This window comes from Schistocerca nitens, chromosome 6, assembly GCF_023898315.1.
Source record: "Schistocerca nitens isolate TAMUIC-IGC-003100 chromosome 6, iqSchNite1.1, whole genome shotgun sequence".
Taxonomy (NCBI): Eukaryota; Metazoa; Arthropoda; class Insecta; order Orthoptera; family Acrididae; genus Schistocerca; species Schistocerca nitens.
This window is the reverse complement of record NC_064619.1, coordinates 165148798-165169215: the sequence shown is the minus strand read 5'-3', so window position 1 is coordinate 165169215 and position 20418 is coordinate 165148798. Positions and strand designations below refer to the sequence as shown.

The 20418-nt window shown below is 40.2% G+C and overlaps 1 protein-coding gene across 2 annotated transcripts in view; it reads right to left on the bottom strand.

Moving 5' to 3' along the window:
• Positions 1-20418, bottom strand: part of LOC126262467 (muskelin) — a 178100-nt gene that overhangs the window by 23081 nt on the left and 134601 nt on the right. For both annotated transcript variants that reach the window (XM_049959126.1, XM_049959127.1), the window contains exons 10-13: positions 1197-1394; positions 765-844; positions 543-654; positions 307-446 (exon numbers count right to left, since the gene is read on the bottom strand). In XM_049959126.1, coding sequence (XP_049815083.1) covers positions 307-446; positions 543-654; positions 765-844; positions 1197-1394 — 530 coding nt within the window. The remainder of the gene's footprint in view (positions 1-306; positions 447-542; positions 655-764; positions 845-1196; positions 1395-20418) is intronic.

The window sequence follows — 20418 nt, the reverse complement described above, 5'->3', positions numbered from 1 at the left end:
AATCACTAAAGTTGAAAGATGTTTATAAATATAATTTAATTTCAGAGCAGAGATGGAAAATGCATAAAACATTTGGTATATATATACATTTCAGTTTTGGCTGCAAAAGTTTAGATAGCAAAAACTTAATTATTATGATGCGATCTACTTTCAAATTACCCAGCAAATAGCAACAGTCACTTGACTTACTATATACACCACATCTATTTTTCTTTTTCCTTGCATTTCATCTGAAAGCAATTGTTTGAAATTATAAACTTTTCTGTTGTTTTAAACTCTCCCAAAGATTGTGTAATTTCTTTGTACCTGTGCTTCCTGATGAGAAGTTTGCACTTCTGCAATAACTGAGAATGAGTAGGACGGCACAACTGGAGTTTCCAGAAGTCATCAAGTCTCAGTTTAGGTAAGCACGCTCTTCCTGGATTGCCCCCAAAAAGATAATGAATCTACAACAAATATGAAATGTGACAGCACTGGCTAATAAGCAGCTTATATTTTCAGTATCAAGAAATTAATTTCAGTGACACACAATTTTAAATTACCTTATTGACATGATCATAAACTAACTGGTGAGCAAACCTAGGACAGGGCTCTAAATGCTGCATTTTATTCCAATAGCTTTCCCCTGTATTCTCATTTCGATATATGCAGGACCTAGAATTAATTCAACAGCTTTTCTGTAAACACAATACACAACACCTACAAACAGTCTTTATAAATATCAAAATATTGATTTTCTTAAAACTTTACTATGATACACTCACCATTTATTCTGATGAATATAATAAACCCAAAAAGAATTTTGCACATTATCATCTCTCTTCTCTTTATCTTTGCTGAGCCCCTGAAAAGAGACTGTGTGAGTACTAATGAACTATTCCAAATGCTACACACTGTCCGCTCCATAGCTTTCATTATTTAGGTTACTTTCATAAAATTTTAACATTGTCTTTACAACATATTGTGGTTTCATGTGAAATATCTATCACATGAAGATCAACAACAGTACATTAGCACAAGCATCTGAACACTGAAGTTACAGTCAACACTGTGACTACCTATTAAATTAAACACATCTCTTTAATTGAAATCACATTACTTCTAGCATCTCAAGTAAATCATACTTCATGCATTATTATGAAAACAATGGTACAGTGAACATATTCAATTTTAGTAGTATTCCCAACCTCACTCACCGACAACACATAAATTTCATTTAATTCCGGATCTATGGTTGCACGTTGTGTGAAACCAGCAGCTGGTATGTTGGATGCTTCCTTTTTTGTGCCTTCACTTATAATGTTAACTTCATGAGTGTCAACATTGTATGTGAAGAAATCGTTCAAATACTCTTTGCTTCTCTGGCCAGCAAATATAAATAGCTGACGGTAACTCTGTAGAGAAATTATCACAGAGCAAAGTAAGTAATACTTCCTTCAACACAAAATATAGCAACACTAATTACAACTGAAAGTACACAAAGAGTTTTTATTTTTACAAACAGCAAATACAGGGCAAGTCTGACTTCTTGTACTCCTGCAACTTTGTCCAACATACTTAACTTCATTGACTTCTTCACAAACCATCTCATCCTGGTTCCTCCTCCCAATCATCTCACTGTCACCACCTTATTCCCCGCAATCCACAACTTCTCTGAACTACTTAGGTGCAAATATTCCATGAACATAGCCTTTGATCCTGCAAATGGGGGGTATGACAATATGCTATATTTACAAGGGACGTTTGAAAAGTCCGTGCAAAGACCGAGAGATGGCACCACCGGCACGTATCGAGGTCATGTTTAGTTAGTAGCATCTTTGGAAAGAACGCACACCAAGTTTCAGCCACATTGGTCTATTTCTTTGTGTTTGGCATTCGTGTGAATCAAGGAAGTTGAGTGACTGTTAAAAATGGACGAAAAAGAATTTCGTGTGGTCATTAAACATTATTTTATGAAAGGCAAAACGCCTCAGGAGACTAAAGAGAAGTTTGATAAACATTACGGTGACTCTGCACCTTCGAGTACAACGGTATCTACATCTACATCTACATCTACACTCCGCGAGCCACCTTACGGTGTGTGGCGGAGGGTACTTATTGTACCACTACCTGATCCCCCCTTCCCCGTTCCATTCACGAATTGTGCGTGGGAAGAACGACTGCTTGTAAGTCTCCGTATTTGCTCTAATTTCTCGGATCTTTTCGTTGTGATCATTACGCGAGATATATGTGGGCGGTAGTAATATGTTGCCCATCTCTTCCCGGAATGTGCTCTCTCGTAATTTCGATAATAAACCTCTCCGTATTGCGTAACGCCTTTCTTGAAGTGTCCGCCACTGGAGCTTGTTCAGCATCTCCGTAACGCTCTCGCGCTGACTAAATGTCCCCATGACGAATCGCGCTGCTTTTCGCTGGATCATGTTTATCTCTTCTATTAATCCAACCTGGTAAGGGTCCCATACTGATGAGCAATACTCAAGAATCGGACGAACAAGCGTTTTGTAAGCTACTTCTTTCGTCGATGAGTCACATTGTCTTAGAATTCTTCCTATGAATCTCAACCTGGCGCCTGCTTTTCCCACTATTTGTTTTATGTGATCATTCCACTTCAGATATAAGTATATAAGTGGTTTCAAAATTTTCGGAGTGGCCATATGGGCACAAGTGATGCTGAACGTTCTGGACACTCTGTGGAGGTCACAACTTCAGAAATCATTGATAAAACCCATGATATGGTGAGGGATGACAGAAGAGTTAAGGTGTGTGAGATTGCTAGTGCTGTGGGCATCTCGATTGAATGGGTACATAATATTTTGCATAAACATTTGGACATCAGAAAACTGTCTGCAAGATGGGTTCTGTGATTGCCCACACTTGACCAAAAACAGAATAATGTGAAGTGTTGCAACGATGGTTTGCAGCTGTTCAGGAAGAATACGCAGGACTTTAAGTATTGTTTTGTTACTGTGGATGAAACATGGATACATTACTATACTCCTGAGACCAAACAATAATCTAAACAATGGGTTACAAAGGGAGAATATGCACCGAAAAGCGAAGACCATTCCTTTGGCTGAAAAGGTTATGGCAACTGTCTTTTGGGATTCGCAAGGGATAATCCTCATCGACTATCTGGAAAAGGGTAAAACTATTACAGGTGCATATTATTGATCATTATTGGACCGTTTCAAAACCGAGCTGCAAGAAAAATGCCGGCAATTGGACCGCTAAAAAGTCCTCTTCCATCATAACAATGCACCCGCACACACCTCAGCAGTTGTGGTCACAAAATTAATGGAAATAGGATTCCAACTCGTTTAACATCCCCCCTATTCTCCAGACTTGGCTCCCTCAGACAACTATTTGTTACCCAATCTGAAGAAATGGCTGGCGGGACAAAGATTTTATTCAGACGAGGAGGTGATTGCAGCAACTAATAACTATTTTGCAGACTTGGACAATTCCTATTATTCGGAAGGGATCAACAAATTAGAACAGCATTGGACGAAGTGTAGAAGTCTAAAAGGAAACTATGTCGAAAAATAAAAAAGGTTTACCCCAAACATGTAAATAGTTTTTATTTTTGCACCCCTTGTAGGTACCTGCTTTGCCATTAATATATATATTAATATATGTTTGTGTTTGTTTGTATGTCTGTCGACCTGCCAGCACTTTCATTTGGTATATATATATATATATATATATATATATATATATATATATATATATATATATATACACCAAATGAAAGTGCTGGCAGGTCGACAGACATACAAACAAACACAAACATACACACAAGATTCAAGCTTTCGCAACAAACTGTTGCCTCATCAGGAAAGAGGGAAGGAGAGGGAAAGACGAAAGGATGTGGGTTTTAAGGGAGAGGGTAAGGAGTCATTCCAATCCCGGGAGCGGAAAGACTTACCTTAGGGGGAAAAAAGGACAGGTATACACTCGCACACTCGCGCGCACACACACACACACACACACACACACACACACACACACACTCACACATACATCCACACATATACAGACACAAGCAGACATATTTAAAGACAAAGAGTTTGGGCAGAGATGTCAGTCGAGGCAGAAGTGAAGAGGCAAAGATGATGTTGAATGACAGGTGAGGTATGAGTGGCGGCAACTTGAAATTAGCGGAGATTGAGGCCTGGTGGGTAACGGGAAGAGAGGATATATTGAAGAGCAAGTTCCCATCTCCGGAGTTCGGATAGGTTGGTGTTGGTGGGAAGTATCCAGATAACCCGGACGGTGTAACACTGTGCCAAGATGTGCTGGCCGTGCACCAAGGCATGTTTAGCCACAGGGTGATCCTCATTACCAACAAACACTGTCTGCCTGTGTCCATTCATGCGAATGGACAGTTTGTTGCTGGTCATTCCCACATAGAATGCATCACAGTGTAGGCAGGTCAGTTGGTAAATCACGTGGGTGCTTTCACATGTGGCTCTGCCTTTGATCGTGTACACCTTCCGGGTTACAGGACTGGAGTAGGTGGTGGTGGGAGGGTGCATGGGACAGGTTTTACACCGGGGGCGGTTACAAGGATAGGAGCCAGAGGGTAGGGAAAGTGGTTTGGGGATTTCATAGGGATGAACTAACAGGTTACCAAGGTTAGGTGGACGGCGGAAAGACACTCTTGGTGGAGTGGGGAGGATTTCATGAAGGATGGATCTCATTTCAGGGCAGGATTTGAGGAAGTCGTATCCCTGCTGGAGAGCCACATTCAGAGTCTGGTCCAGTCCCGGAAAGTATCCTGTCACAAGTGGGGCACTTTTGTGGTTCTTCTGTGGGGGATTCTGGGTTCGAGGGGGTGAGGAAGTGCCTCTGGTTATTTTCTTCTGTATCAGGTCGGGAGGGTAGTTGCGAGATGCGAAAGCTGTTGTCAGGTTGTTGGTGTAATGGTTCAGGGATTCCGGACTGGAGCAGATTCGTTTGCCATGAAGACCTAGGCTGTAGGGAAGGGACCGTTTGATGTGGAATGGGTGGCAGCTGTCATAATGCAGGTACTGTTGCTTGTTGGTGGGTTTGATGTGGACGGACGTGTGAAGCTGGCCATTGGACAGGTGGAGGTCAACGTCAAAGAAAGTGGCATGGAATTTGGAGTAGGACCAGGTGAATCTGATGGAACCAAAGGAGTTGAGGTTGGAGAGGGAATTCTGAAGTTCTTCTTCACTGTGAGTCCAGATCATGAAGATGTCATCAATAAATCTGTAGCAAACTTTGGGTTGGCAGGCCTGGATAACCAAGAAGTCTTCCTCTAAGACACCCATGAATAGGTTGGCGTACGAGGGGGCCATCCTGGTACCCATGGCTGTTCCCTTTAATTGTTGGTATGTCTGGCCTTCAAAAGTGAAGAAGTTGTGGGTCAGGATGAAGCTGGCTAAGGTGATGAGGAAAGAGGTTTTAGGTAGGGTGGCAGGTGATCGGCGTGAAAGGAAGTGCTCCATCGCAGCGAGGCCCTGGACGTGTGGAATATTTGTGTATAAGGGAGTGGCATCAATGGTTACAAGGATGGTTTCCGGAGGTAACAGACTCTGAATGTGGCTCTCCAGCAGGGATACGACTTCCTCAAATCCTGCCCTGAAATGAGATCCATCCTTCATGAAATCCTCCCCACTCCACCAAGAGTGTCTTTCCGCTGTCCACCCAACCTTCGTAACCCGTTAGTTCATCCCTATGAAATCCCCAAACCACCTTCCCTACCCTCTGGCTCCTATCCTTGTAACCATCCCCGGTGTAAAACCTGTCCCATGCACCCTCCCACCACCACCTACTCCAGTCCTGTAACCCGGAAGGTTTACACGATCAAAGGCAGAGCCACATGTGAAAGCACCCACGTGATTTACCAACTGACCTGCCTACACTGTGATGCATTCTATGTGGGAATGACCAGCAACAAACTGTCCATTCGCATGAATGGACACAGGCAGACAGTGTTTGTTGGTAATGAGGATCACCCTGTGGCTAAACATGCCTTGGTGCACGGCCAGCACATCTTGGCACAGTGTTACACCGTCCGGGTTATCTGGATACTTCCCACCAACACCAACCTATCCGAACTCCGGAGATGGGAACTTGCTCTTCAATATATCCTCTCTTCCCGTTACCCACCAGGCCTCAATCTCCGCTAATTTCAAGTTGCCGCCACTCATACCTCACCTGTCATTCAACATCATCTTTGCCTCTTCACTTCTGCCTCGACTGACATCTCTGCCCAAACTCTTTGTCTTTAAATATGTCTGCTTGTGTCTGTATATGTGTGGATGGATATGCGTGTGTGTGTGTGTGTGTGTATAACTGTCCTTTTTTCCCCCTAAGGTAAGTCTTTCTGCTCCCGGGATTGGAATGACTCCTTACCCTCTCCCTTAAAACCCACATCCTTTCGTCTTTCCCTCTCCTTCCCCTCTTTCCTGATGAGGCAACAGTTTGTTGCGAAAGCTTGAATTTTGTGTGTATGTTTATGTTTGTTTGTGTGTCTGTCGACCTGCCAGCACTTTCGTTCGGTAAGTCACATCATCTGTGTTATATATATATATATATAGCATAATAGCCATTCCAGTTGAAACTTTATTTGCACAGATTGCTGTTCCCTTTTCATGTATGTTGGCAAGGCAGGTTTGGCTGCAAATGATGTATTCCTGTTTCCTGGGCCCAGAACAAAGGCGTGTGCCCTTACTAGTCGCATCATGGAGGTTCAAGTTAAGTTGTTGTTTCATGCATGCCATGGTGGAGTGTCACCATTTATATAGGACCCATTTGTTAGATCCATTTGGTTAATTGAGAGAGCCCAGGAGGTTAAAGCCTGTTTGCCAAGCCTGACATTCTTCCTCATTATACCTCTGTAACTAGCTTTCTAAAGATGGCACTCTTAGTACTCCTCCTCAGTGCATTAAGTTTAAGACCTTTTACTTATCAATATATGAACTCTCCTCCCCCCCCCCCCCCAAAAAAAAAAAAAATCATCTGGCAGTTCTGCACCAGCTTTTTGCTCTCATTTCATAACTTTTGCCCAGTTTGAGTGCCTATGGACCTGCTCTTTAAGTATTGAGATATTACTGTATCTCATTGCTACCTATCAGAACCCCCTCAGAGAGCATTAAAGATAAACCCCAGTCCTAATTGCCCAATTGTAAAGAGACCTGTTTCCAAATTACATACAAAAATAACCACTATTTCAGTATACATATAATACGAAAATGATGCTTTGCTGATTAACATTGTTCTTATGTGAGAAACCTAATATAAATGTGAAATTAATACTGTAACTAATCGAAAAAAATGTAGCACATGGTCAGGATGTACCAGTAAACATATCATTAGAAAATTACTACAGCAAATTAAATGGAACACATAAATAAAGCATGTTAGTTAAATCTCCAATATATGTTAGCACTAAAATTCAGGCACTAGTTGATTTGTTATAAACAAATTTAGAAATGTAATTGTTACCTGTAATATAATTAGTCAGAAAATGTTATATTAACTCGTAACTAAGTGGAAAATAGGTTCATCTTGTTCAGCACTGAGATTGTAAATTTTTAGCAATGTGCATCTCATATTCGGTTTAACTTTTAATTGTGATTTTACATAAAATTGTAATTTTCATTGTAGGTAATTGTTAACAAAAGTATAAATAGAGGTCACGCAGGGGCCTTGGGGCACTCGTTTTTTGGCTAGGGTTGCGAGCAAATGTATTGTAGGCTCACTCGTTTGTTGACTGTTGTGAACACTGTGTCGTTTGATGTCAACTTTGGGTACATGTGATGTAACTGGTACAGTTCAGCAGGCTCGGACACCAGAGTCCTGGAAATATATTGGTGTTAAAACTGCACTGTACTTTGGAATTTATTTGGGAGTCTTCCGCAATCCTTTTCATAGGCTGCACAGCGACGAGACGAATCCAGGAATTTTACAACATCCCGAGAACTAAACAACTCTCACTGTTGGTAGAATTGACGTGAAAACAACAGCACATCGACTGGGCATTTCACTCAAAAGTCAAAACATTTGCAACGCGGAGGTGGGAAAATACAAACATCTCAGTATGTATCTATTTCTGAGCATAAAATAAGTAATGTTTAAAGAAAAACTGTTGTCTGTGCTTGCTGCGCTCAAGAACAAAAAAATCCAAGAAATGTAATATGCAGGTAAGTAGACACCACCACTACAGCAAATATGTTGTAGGTGTGAGTCACTAACATATTTTGTCAGTTATTATAATTTTTAAAGTCTTTGCTCACATAAATAAATAATAATATTATATACCACAAAGAAATATATATTCCCAAAGTTCAATTTCCATCATTGTACATGAATGCATACCACACTTAAAATGCAGTGCTATAAAAATAAATTGTGGCAGAAAAGTGTGCAAAGTTTCAGAGTCAAACATGTGTATATTAGTTTGAACAGGGTAGTAACGCAAGAACACACTTACATGAAGCACAACAAGTTTACCTACAAACACTTTTCAAAACATTTTCAATCATTTACTTGTGTAGATGTGCCAACAGGGTCCCCCAACTCTACCCCCCCCCCCCCCCCCGCCGCCGCCGCCGCCACCAATATGAGTCATTAAAACTAAAGAAATTCTTGACAAATTTGAGAACACAAGGGTCCAACTAGCCACTCAAAATTATTGGCTAAAACTGCTAGTAAGGTAGCTTTTGGAAAGGTACAAACCGATTCATAGAAGTCCTGAAGTTTACTGGGAAGGGTTTTCTGCACAAGGGTCTCAGTGAACAACTACAACCAGCTTGTACATGTCAAGAAGCCAATAGCTCGAGTTCATCACATCAAAGTTGCCAAACCGGTTACTTAATAGTTTCGGATGTAAAGGGATAACGTTATTAGAGAAATTTGGAACCAGCAGGACAGTACCATGATGAAAAAAGGCTGCACATTCAGCGACTTTGCAACACTATGGTGACAACATGACACTTGCGCCAATGAGTGACACAGCCTGCAAAAGTATTGCAACCTAGTTACGACAGTTTTGAGGTCACTGCCACATTCTGAACAGTTCAGTATTGCACACTAGCCATGGTAAACATCAGAAATTGGCATAGAGAAGCAATATTTAAGGATGCTCAAAATAGCCCGTTGTCATCAAGCAGCTGGATAGTGACATGATGTCGAACCTGTGCTACTCTGTGCCGGTAACATGTATGCTTCTGCCACAACCGGGGCCAGAACCCCAGCCTGCTGCCTAAGCCTGTGAGTGCCACAGGCAGCTCCATGCTATTGCACCATCCTGAGAGAACCTGGGTCCAGCCACCTCTGCCCTCACTGTGACACCACCAGAAGGTCTCTACACTCTGAGCCCTGGAGCGTGGCACAGCCCGATGTCCCTGTGGTCACTGCCACCTACCATACTCACTACAGCCACAAAATATGAACTTGGCAATGCAGCATCAGCTGCCCAGCAGTGGAATGCACACTCAGCAACTAGAGGCCGTCACCTCTGGAGAGACGCCGTCATATTCTCCATGTCGCTCACTAGTGTTTGTAATCAAGCCTCAATAAAGAAGTCATTGTAACCATCTTGGAGCCTGCTGCAGCTGCCCAAAATCCTCCTTCAGCGGAGAATTCTAGCCCATATTTGATCCTCTACAGCATGGATGTACTACACAACAATACGGGTAAGTGCTAAATTCAAAGTTTTGTTTGAGCCAGTGCAGTTGTTTTGCTACCCTTCCTTCACCTTGTCATTGTTTGGGTGTACTAATACTTTGGTTAGTAGACAGTAGACAATATAGAGAATCAAGTTTCAGGTCAGGACACTATTCAGCAGTTAATAAATTAAGCAGCTCAGTTACAGGTTGAGTTAGACGCAACTAGAGGAGGAAAGGAGGGATGGATGCTTCCTAGTACACCTATCATGGATATCAACACTGCAGCATTGCTTACACCACTTGCAGGTAAATCAGGAGAGGATATCTTTGCCTTTTTCAATAATTTGGACACAGCCACTAGGCTGGAAGACTGGAGTAAGGAGCAAATGTAAAGTGTAGCCAGATTAAAACTAGGAAGGGATGATAGGACACATGTGATGTGCCACGAAAAGTATAAGGAAAGACGGTTGTTTGAGATCTTCAGGGAAGGGTTAGTAGACAGACATTGGAGCAAGAACACATATAGACACTACTGAGAGCAATTTAACAGTGTGTTTTAAAACCATGGGGAATCGGCACAGAATTTTGTGGGCCATATTCACAAAATTAATGTCAATACATATGAGCTCCCAGAAGATTATAAAGCTAATGGAGCCATCCTGCACGAGGCTGAGCAGAGCGCACTTGACACACTGTTACAGTGGTTACAGCCAGGGATCTCTCTGAAGATTCAGATGGAATTTCCAGTCTAAACTAAACAGTAGAAATAGCATTTGTGCAGCTGAAACTGATGTGGTCACCAAACTGTAGGAGAAGAAGGTGGTATTAAATACAGAGGTTAAATGTTTTAGACGTTGACATATGAGGAATAATAGACATGATTGCAGATAATGGCAGTGCCAGATTTGCGGATGGTTTTAACAGTCTGAGCAGAATTCTAGGGACAGAAATTCACAGAGGTGGCATTGTGTCCTCTTTACAATGCTCCCAGGAGTTAATACAAGTGTGAAATCAGTGGCACACTTTTTTCTGACTGGTTACATAAGAGAAAAGCTGTGTAAATTTTTACTAGGTACCGGATCACTGGTATCTGTGTCAAGTAATTGTATACTTGGTAAAGCAAAATTAAATCTGCCTTGGTGGGCATTAACCCTTAGTTCTCACTTTTTTGTTTTTGCTACAAGTTGAGTGGTAATAAGCGTTCCCACTTCTAGCTTGTGCTGCCATCTCTGTTATAGTGTACTAACTGTGTAGTTTCTCAACTGATGCACAGAAGCTGTTGTATGTCTACATCTTAAGTCAATCAATACTGACGCGCCATTTCTCTGTGAAATGGAGCCATTATTTTGACCACAACAGCTTTTTTTGTATTCTGTGCTTTTCTTTTGTTTGTGAAGTGACTTGGGTTATATTTTTCTACTTTTGTGTTTGCCAAGGAGCTTTAACTGAAAATCATAGAAATATTGTGAGGTAAGTTAGTGAGAACTATTTGTACCACTGAATAGTGTGCGATGAGCAAGTTGTGTGGCTGTCAAATTGGCATCTTGTTTACTGTATGTTTTTCATTGTTTAGAATGCCTAGACTGATGCCAGAAGAGATTCCAAGAATTCTGCACTCCTTATCAGAGAATGTAGAGGGTTCAGATTTCGATGGTTACTCCAATACTGATGAATACAATCATTCACCGAAGACTTCACAGATTTTGAACAAAATTAATAGAAGCGGGTGAAATTGGAAAAATGTCTTCTTGTCATGCCAGTGAATCTAACTCAGCTTCAATAAGAGCTGCTTCAACATTTTCGCCCAATGCTAATACATGGAGTGAGGATGTTTCCTATTTAGAAAATCTTCTGCTGAAATTAGAAGAAAGCCCAGAGATTCAGTCTAATTTCTCAAAGTCTGATAATTAAATATATTTCCAGTCTTTTTTTACACAAGATCTGTTTTTACACATTTGCAATCAAGCAAACTTACAAGCAGAACAAGAAAGATTGGTAGTGAAGTCAGGGTAGAAAACAAGTAAAGTAATTTCCAACTGACAGAACATAATCATTCCAGGGTTAAAATATTTTATGAGGAATGCTTATTTTTATGGGTACACATCAACTTCTACAACCCGGAAATTAGTGGAGTAGTGATCCTTTCCTTGGTGTGCCTGCTCTCACACCACTGATGACAAAACATCAATACAAAAATATTGTTGAGAATCTGCATTGCAACGACAAGAGCACGTGTCTAAAAAAGGGACAACCGGGATATGACATGCTGCACAAATCTGACCTGTCATCAGTGCTGTAACAAAGAAGCTGTATGAAGTATACTAACCCATTTTGGCAGTTGACAAATGCATGGTGGAATTCAAAGGACATTCAACACTAAAACAATATGTGCCAATGAAACCACTCAAGCATGGGTATAAAGTGTCTGCTTAGCTGATGCAATGACTGGGTACATTATAAACTTTGACATCTACACTGGAAAAAAAGCAAATATGATAGGCCTGATTTTTAACTGGGTGAAGACGTTGTGCTTACCCTAACAAATTCAATGGTTGGAAGCGAAAGATTGGTGACGTTTGATACATATCTTACAATATTTTGAGTAACTGAATTGCTAAAGTCTTGTGGACTTTAAGGTATTAGTACTGTTTGCTCAAACAGGAACGATCTGCCAGACACACTGAAAAAAATCCGAAACTTAGCAGAGGAGAATATGAATTTGCTGTCAGGTTATGTGCTGCAACAGTTGTGTGGCAGGATAGTAAACATGTGTGTATACTATCAAATTATTACAATCCCAAAAACACAACTGTTTTGTGAAGAAATACAAATGGTAGAAGACGTGAAGTATTCTACCCTTTGGCTGTGCCAGAGAACAATGAAATAATGGGAGGGGTTGATAGATTTGATCAGCTGTGAGAATGCTCGTTCATTGAAGTGGTAGCACAGATTGTTTTTCTTTCCAGTACATTTGGCAGTTGTCATATTGTGCAAAAGACAGAAGCTGACCAACTAACTTTTTTGTTACACCTGGCAAGACAGTTCATCTGTGGCTTCTCAAGTCTTTAGTGAAGAGGAAAGACTGTGCATTTCCAAACACTGAAAAGAGGCATGTCTGGAGTTCCAGATGAAGTTTGTTTGCAGAAAGTTGGGTCTCATTTGCCCACAAAAGATGCAACAAACACAAGATGTCATGAATGTAGCACGAAGAACAAAGAAAAGAGAACAAAAGTAATGTGTAGCAGCTATTGTGTGCCTTTCTGTATAGCACCATGCTTCTCTAAATTCCATGGCATGTCACCTTAGTGAAAGCAAAGGTTATCAGAAAGTAATATATGAAAATATGTAATATTTAAGATATTTTTATACTTACAAACACACAATTTTTTTCAGATTCTTTAGGTGGGATCACTCCAAAGTTCATTGGGAATAATAGTTCTCTCTCCCTCTCTCTCTCTCTCTCTCTCTCTCTCTCTCTCTCTCTTTTAATTTAGAGGCTAATCTCTGACGTTCAAGATTTAAGCTATGATTTTATGTGTGGTTTCTTAGGCCAATAAAGTGCTGGTATAAAGTCCACAACTTCTGCAAATAATCTGGTCATAAAGGGGTTAAGCAGTGGAGGTAGCGGTTATGTAGACACAGTCAGTTCAACAGTAACAGTTTTCTGAGTGGGGAAGGTAACTTCCAGTTTGATGCAGAAGTTCTTCCCACGGCTGTCAGTGGCTGCGTAGTCAGTCTTGGCTTAGATTTGTGGGTTGCACATTGCACCAAAATTGACTTAGAATGGCGTATAGTAGAACTGGATGAAGCATCATTTCATTTGGCTCTAAGACTGGAATACAATTACTGCCACAAGATTTACCCCTACACCAGGTGTGACCACTTAAACTGTGTACAAGATCCCTTGAAGTCACCTCACGGTATATAATATTGAAAGGTACTGGGAAGTAAATCTAGGTTGATGTAGGAGGTGATCTGCTGGTGAAACCATTGTGCATTGTTGAACATTTACCTGAAAATGAAGAATTGGACTAGGGAAGTGTTTTGCATGGCATATTTTATCCTACGTATGGGAAACTGAAGGAAGCAAATTAGTGCCTGTCAGTATGGACAACTTCAGCCCTGAGGAGGTATAGGTATCAAATTGTACCCTTATAGCTAATTTACATGTACTAGCTGTAGACCAGCTGGATAGGGATTTCATGTCAAATTACACAACAACAGGACAGTCTCTCAGCTTGATCGCAGTGAGAAATAAAGCAGCACATCTAGCAATAGAGAACAAGGAGGACATCAAAGACTTTTAGAAGAATACATTAGGTTGTCTGTCCTTCCTGGTCCATTACCTGCCATGTCATTAGCCCAACATCAATTTCCAACTGGAAATGAAGCACCTGTTTATAAGAATTCATACCATGCTCTTCAAAGAAACCATATCATGTTCCTCGAAGCTCAAAGAATATCATGGAAGACATTAATAGATACAAGTAATAACCACTGGTCAACACCAGTTGTCACTGAACCAAAAAGACACACCAGATGGCAACAAAGCAAATCAGTTTCGTTGTGACTACCACTACTTACATCAAAAAACAGTGCCAGATGCTTATCCAATGCCAAAGATAGCTGTAACAATTAGACAATCTGGGCCAGTGTTGATATTTTACAACTATGAACTTACAAAACGGATACCATCAATTAGAGGTAGCGCCTGCAGATCGTCCAAAGACAGCCTTCTCAACCCCTTCTAGTCAGTATTCATATCGTCACACACCTTTTGGGCCGAAAAATGCACCAGCTACTTTCCAGCGATTATTACATAGTGTATTGCGAGGATTAAAACTGAATTACTGCATGGTGTATTTAGATTATATAAACATATATTCTGAAGATATTCAAAGCAGCATACAGTGAATTTATGTGAAATTAAATGCAGCACGGTTAACCCTCAGCCTGGAAAAGTGCTTCTTCATTTTACAAGATGTTAGTCACCTGGGCCATATTATTGGCCGAAACAGGATTAGCACCAATCCACAACTTCTTGACACTGTACGAATTTGTTGATATCCACTACAGTAAAGGAATTGCAATTGTACTGAGGTCTTGCCAATTTTTAATGCAAATATATCCCAGAATTCCGAACTTGAGTACCTACTTGTTTACCATTGCAAGTGATACTGTTTCGGCTTGCTAATTTGGTATGGCTATTATAGAAATGAAATCTGAAAAATGGCCAAATATTATAAAAATGTACTGGTTTTCTGGCAGTGTTTTTGCAAAAGTCCAAGGGCATCCAAACCAAGTATTTGAAATCATTTTTCTGCCTCAGGTAGCTTTTGTAACATAATCCTTTGACGACAGAGTTCTGTCCATCGCTGTGTGGCATACTATTCATTACGTAATGATTCATGTTTTGTTGTGTGTTATCTGCCAGTAATTTTGCACTATTCAGTATTCACTGCTCTGTGAGCAGCATGTTCTGCTACAATAGAATCATGGGCCTGCCTCAATACTTCATTTTGTAATTCCTCTGGCATTATAATGCATAGCCTGCATCTCATTTTCCTATGCAATACACCATCCTTTGCATTTAATTGTGGCTGCCTGGTGAACTGCTGTCAGTCTGAGTCATTGCACTTTGATTCATTCACCCTTGTCTATGCCAGCATTTTCCATAGCACATATTTTGTGGCTCAGACCATCTGCATTTGCATGTGACCTTCCTGAGTGATGCATTACTTTGAAATCAAACTCACTGAAACTCAGTGCCCTTGTAATTAACCTACTACTAGGACATTTTTAAGTCCTGATAACCATTTGAGTGATGCATACTCAGTTTTTACTTTAAAATGATGTTCATATAAATAATATCTGAAATACATTATTCCAAATATTGATGCCAGCATTTCTCTCTCATGAAAGTACACTTAAGAGCCAAAGAAACTGTTATCCCTGCCTAATATCATGTAGGGCCACCGCGAGCATGCAGAAGTGCTGCAACACGACGAGGCACGAACTCGACTAATGTCTGATGTAACCCTGGAGGGAACTGACACCATGAATCGTGCAGGGCTGTCCATAAATCTGTAAGAGTATGACTAGGTGGAGATATCTTCTGAGCAGCATGTTTCAAGGCATCCCAGATATGCTCAATAATGTTCACGTTTGGGGAGATTGGTGGCCAGCACAAGTGGAAGAGTGGTCCTGGAGCCACTCTGTAGCAATTCTGGACCTGTGGGGTGTCACATTTTCCTGCTGGAATTGCCCAAGCCCATAGGAATGCACAGTGAACATGAATGGACACAGGTGATTAGACAATATGCTAACATACATGTCACCTGTCAGAATTGTATCTAGATGTATCACTCCAACTGCACAGTCCCACACCATTACAGAGCCTCCACCAGCTTGAACAGTCCCCTGCTGACAGGCATGGTCCATGGATTCATGAGGTTGTCTCCATACCCATACACGTCTATCTGTTTGATACAATTTGCAACAAGACTCGTCCAACCAGTCAACATGTTCCCAGTCATCAACAGTCCAATGTCAGTGCTGACGGGTGCAGGCGAGATGTGAAGCTTTGTGTCGTGCAGTCATCAGGGGTACACAAGTGGGCCTTCAGCTCTGAAAGCCCATATCAATGGTGTTTTGGTGAATAGTTTTCACACTGACACTTGTTGATGGCCCAGCACTGAAATCTGCGGCAATGTGCAGAAGGATTGCACTTTTGTCATGCTGAACAATTCTCTTCAGTCATCATTGGTTCACTTCTTGCAGGACCTTTTTCTGGTCGCAACGATATCGAAGATTTGATGTTTTACCGGATTCCTGATATTCACGGTACACTTGTGAAATGGTCATATGGAAGAAGCCCCACTTCATCACTACCTCGGAGATGCTGTGTCCCATCGTTCATGTGCTGCCTATAACACATGTTTAAACTCACCTAAAAATCTTGATAACCTGCCATTCTAACAGCAGTAACCGATCTAACAACTGTGCCAGACACTTGTTGTCTTATATAGGCATTGCTGACTGCAGCACCATATTCTGCCTGTTTACATCTCTCTGTATTTGAATATGCGTGCCTATACCAGTTCCTTTGGCGCTTCAATGTATATTGTTCCAGAGACCTCTTCAAGTCTAAAACATTAGTGGTTAGTGCATCTGTCTAGTGAGCAGGAGGAGACCTGGGTCTGAATACAGGCCTCGGTACAAATTTTCTTTCATCGCTTCAGTCTGTATTTATAAGTAGTAGACATATGAGACTTGAAAAGGACTCTGGAACCATATTGATTTGATTAAAACACACTATGCCTAGGTTTCAGGCAGGCTCACCCATGTTGTTTGATGCTGAGGTGCTATTCCAATACAGTTGGAGAGCCTCTGCAATACTGTTCAAGTCCAGGGGGAGCACCAAGTGGGATTAGTTGTGATGAATTGCAGAGGGAGGCATGCTAGGGTAGTCCACTGTACAAAGCCTCTGTGCCAGGGTGGCATAGTGGTTAGCACATCTGCCTAGTGAGCAGGAGACCTGCATTTGAATTCTGACCTTGGTACAAAATTTTCATTTGTTTCTTCAGCCTGCACATGTACACCATTTCTTTCTCAGTTGTTAAATAATTTCTTTCTGCTCAATTAAGCTATCTGGATGCATATGGTACGGGGTGTTCGCTGCCCATCTATTTATTGATTCAAGACTAAACTTAAGGGAAAATTGCTGGAGTTGTTGGGCAGTATGAACTGTTTCTGAAAACCTGGAAAGGCAATAACTGGACTAAATGGTAACATAACAAATCTTTTAGTTTGAAAAATTCTACTTTAAATCTGGTGACCAATGAAACTTTATCCCTTTCCTTAACAGTTGTGTGAGGGACAACTGGTATTGTTGACAAAGGCCATTGGCTGAAAGCTTTAAGTGTGAAAGTTGTGCCTATCTGTGACTCAGCGTCTCCGCTATATGGTGACTAGCAACTTTTCTTCTCATAATATTATAAATGTAACTGTGGATGAAATGATAAAAGGATCATCTACATTGCGTGGTGATGTGAGTGAAATGGACAAAAACAGTACTGAAGTGAATGAAATGAATTAATGCTAAGGAGGAGGAATCTAGTAGTGAAAGTCAGCAAGGATAAAAGTTTATGGCAGACAGAAAATTGGAAGCGATGTTAAGGCAAATTATGAGTAGTATGAGTATGAAAAAAGACATTAGTAGGGTAGAGAATAGTATGAAAGAAGACATGACTAGCTTAAAGGGTGAATTGAAGAAGGAAATTAAAAAGGAAATTAAGCTTGTCGGCTCTAATCTTACAGAATTAAATAAGAAGGTTGAGGTGGTAGTTAAAGATTGTGATGAAAAGATAAAGAAGGTAGTACATAATACTAATAAGAAATTAACATTATTGAATAGTAAATGTGTAGAACAGAGAAAGAAGCTTTGTGATGACTATAGTAGGAAGGTGGAGGCTTCCGAGAAAAAATGTAAAGATGAAGTCAAAGCAACCAGGAAATTTTGTGCTGGAAGTAGGGTTAAATTTGAGAACCAAATCAGTCAGATTAAAAATGATTTAGAAATGGAGGTAGAAACCAAGTGTGCAGTAGTGGTGGAGGAAAAACTGGTGAAAAAAATAAAAATGTAGATTCAAAATTGGCTGAAATGGACAAAAAGCTGGAAGAGGTACAAAATCTAAAGCATAGAGTATGTAATGTTCCAAACAGTCCTTCATTTGTTAGCTGTCAGAAATTTAACAATTTTGAACCATATGGGGAAGTGCATCCACCGGATTTCATTAGGGCATTTAATGATTTGCCTGGGACATGAAATGACAAAGAGAAAATGTCATTTGTGAGGGTTTTTCTTGAAAGGGGATGCTTATGGATGGGCAGCTCAGGTAGCTGATAGTTTTACTTCATGGCATAGCTTTAAGGAAGCATTTTTAGATGAATATTGGTCCAAAGAGAAGTAACAGATAATTTTGAGTGAATTTTGGGGAGGAGAGATATTTGACTCTAGGAAGGGTACTGTGAAATGTTTCTGTCAACTCTGGATAAACAAACTGAAATATTTGGAACAAGAGCTAGGTAGTGAATCAATAACTTTCAGTTTCGAAACTAAATTGCCTCAGTAAGTTAGAGAATTGTTTGTACTTGCACCTAGGGGTAATACTAGCGATTTTTTTAATTATGTTGATACAGTGGAGCGGGTGAAACCCTCAGTGGAAGATTGTATGAGGAATTTTGATGACAATAATCAATCAGGGTGAGAGTTTCAGGTAAATAAGATGAACAGAACTAACGGGAGTGGTAGGAGAAATTCAAGTCAAAGAAATGGCGGAGATGACTTTAATTCTGGATCAAACCGTTTAAACTAGATAATGCTCCAGTTCTGGCTTGCACTAGAGCAGGTAAAGATGAAGAGCCACATGTATATAAATGTGCTGTAATTACAGGTAAGGGTAATGTAAATGATAGTAGTAAGATGAGCGTAAATTCTAATTCTAGTGAGATGTTCAATGATGGTGTGAGTAGCAATGTTAATCCTGTAAAAAGAGAGGAGGAAGTTACTATAACAGAATTAAGAGATGAAACAGTGTGTGTTGCTGTTGATCAGGATGTCAAAAGTTTCAAAATGGATGGTAAATTTGTAAGGGAACATAAGGAATTCAGGTATTTTGCTTTGTGGTCTAATACTGGAAACAAGGATTAACTAATTAGTGAAGTGCTTGAGGACAATGAAAGTGAAAGTGGGTCTGATTCTGACAGTAGTTGTAATGATGATAGCAGTGATGAATCCAACAGTGATGAGGATGAGGTATTTGAATTTATAATTGATAATGATGGCAATGTGTTAAGTAAAGAAAGAATAAAGGAGGATAATATTAGGCCTAATGAAGAGTTAAGAGTTAGAGAGTGGTAATGAGGAAGAAGACCATGCTATCTGTCATTTGTGTCTGGTAATCATCTTGGTAAGCAGGGAAAGGATTAATGAGGCTTTGTTGTATGAAGAAGATCACATGGTAAGAAAAAAGGAAGTGTGGCACCTTGTAATAACAGCAAGTATACAAGGAATACACGTTAATTGTTTACTGGACAGTGGTACTGATTTGAATGGCATTTCACAGGCATTTTTTGAATTTATTAAGAACACAGAGGGTATAGTAGTGATGGATGTTTCTGGAATAAAAATGATTGGTGCTAATGGTAAGCTATCAAAGAGTGTGAAACGAGAGGTACTATTAACTGTGGAATTCACAGGACAGCTGTTGGAGTGCAATGTCTTGGTGATTCAAAATCTCAGCATTAATGTAATACTTGGAACTAATTTCTTGTGTAAATAGCAAGTATGGGGTTCAGTGTTCTGTGTTGGATTCATTAAGTGGTAATAATGCTCATCCCAGCTGTCTGTCTTATTTTTCATGTTTCCTGGGGCAATCACATACTGTTATTCTGCATATGCCTGAAATACAGCATTAAAGTGAGGATGATCCATCAAGCATATATAAATTAACACAATATAGTGTGATCTGTGCAAACAGGCTAAAATATGAGGGGGTAGTCAAAGCTGCAACTACAAACTGAAAAACTAAATTTAAGTACTTCATTTCTTTGTTTGCAGTTATGTATCTGCAATTCACGATCTATATCAAAATTTTCATGACACGCTACTATACTGCTCTTCTAGAAGGGAAATAATAATAATAATAATAATAATAATAATAATAATAATAATAATAACTTAACGTCTGAGAAAGCAAAGAAATAATAATAATAATAA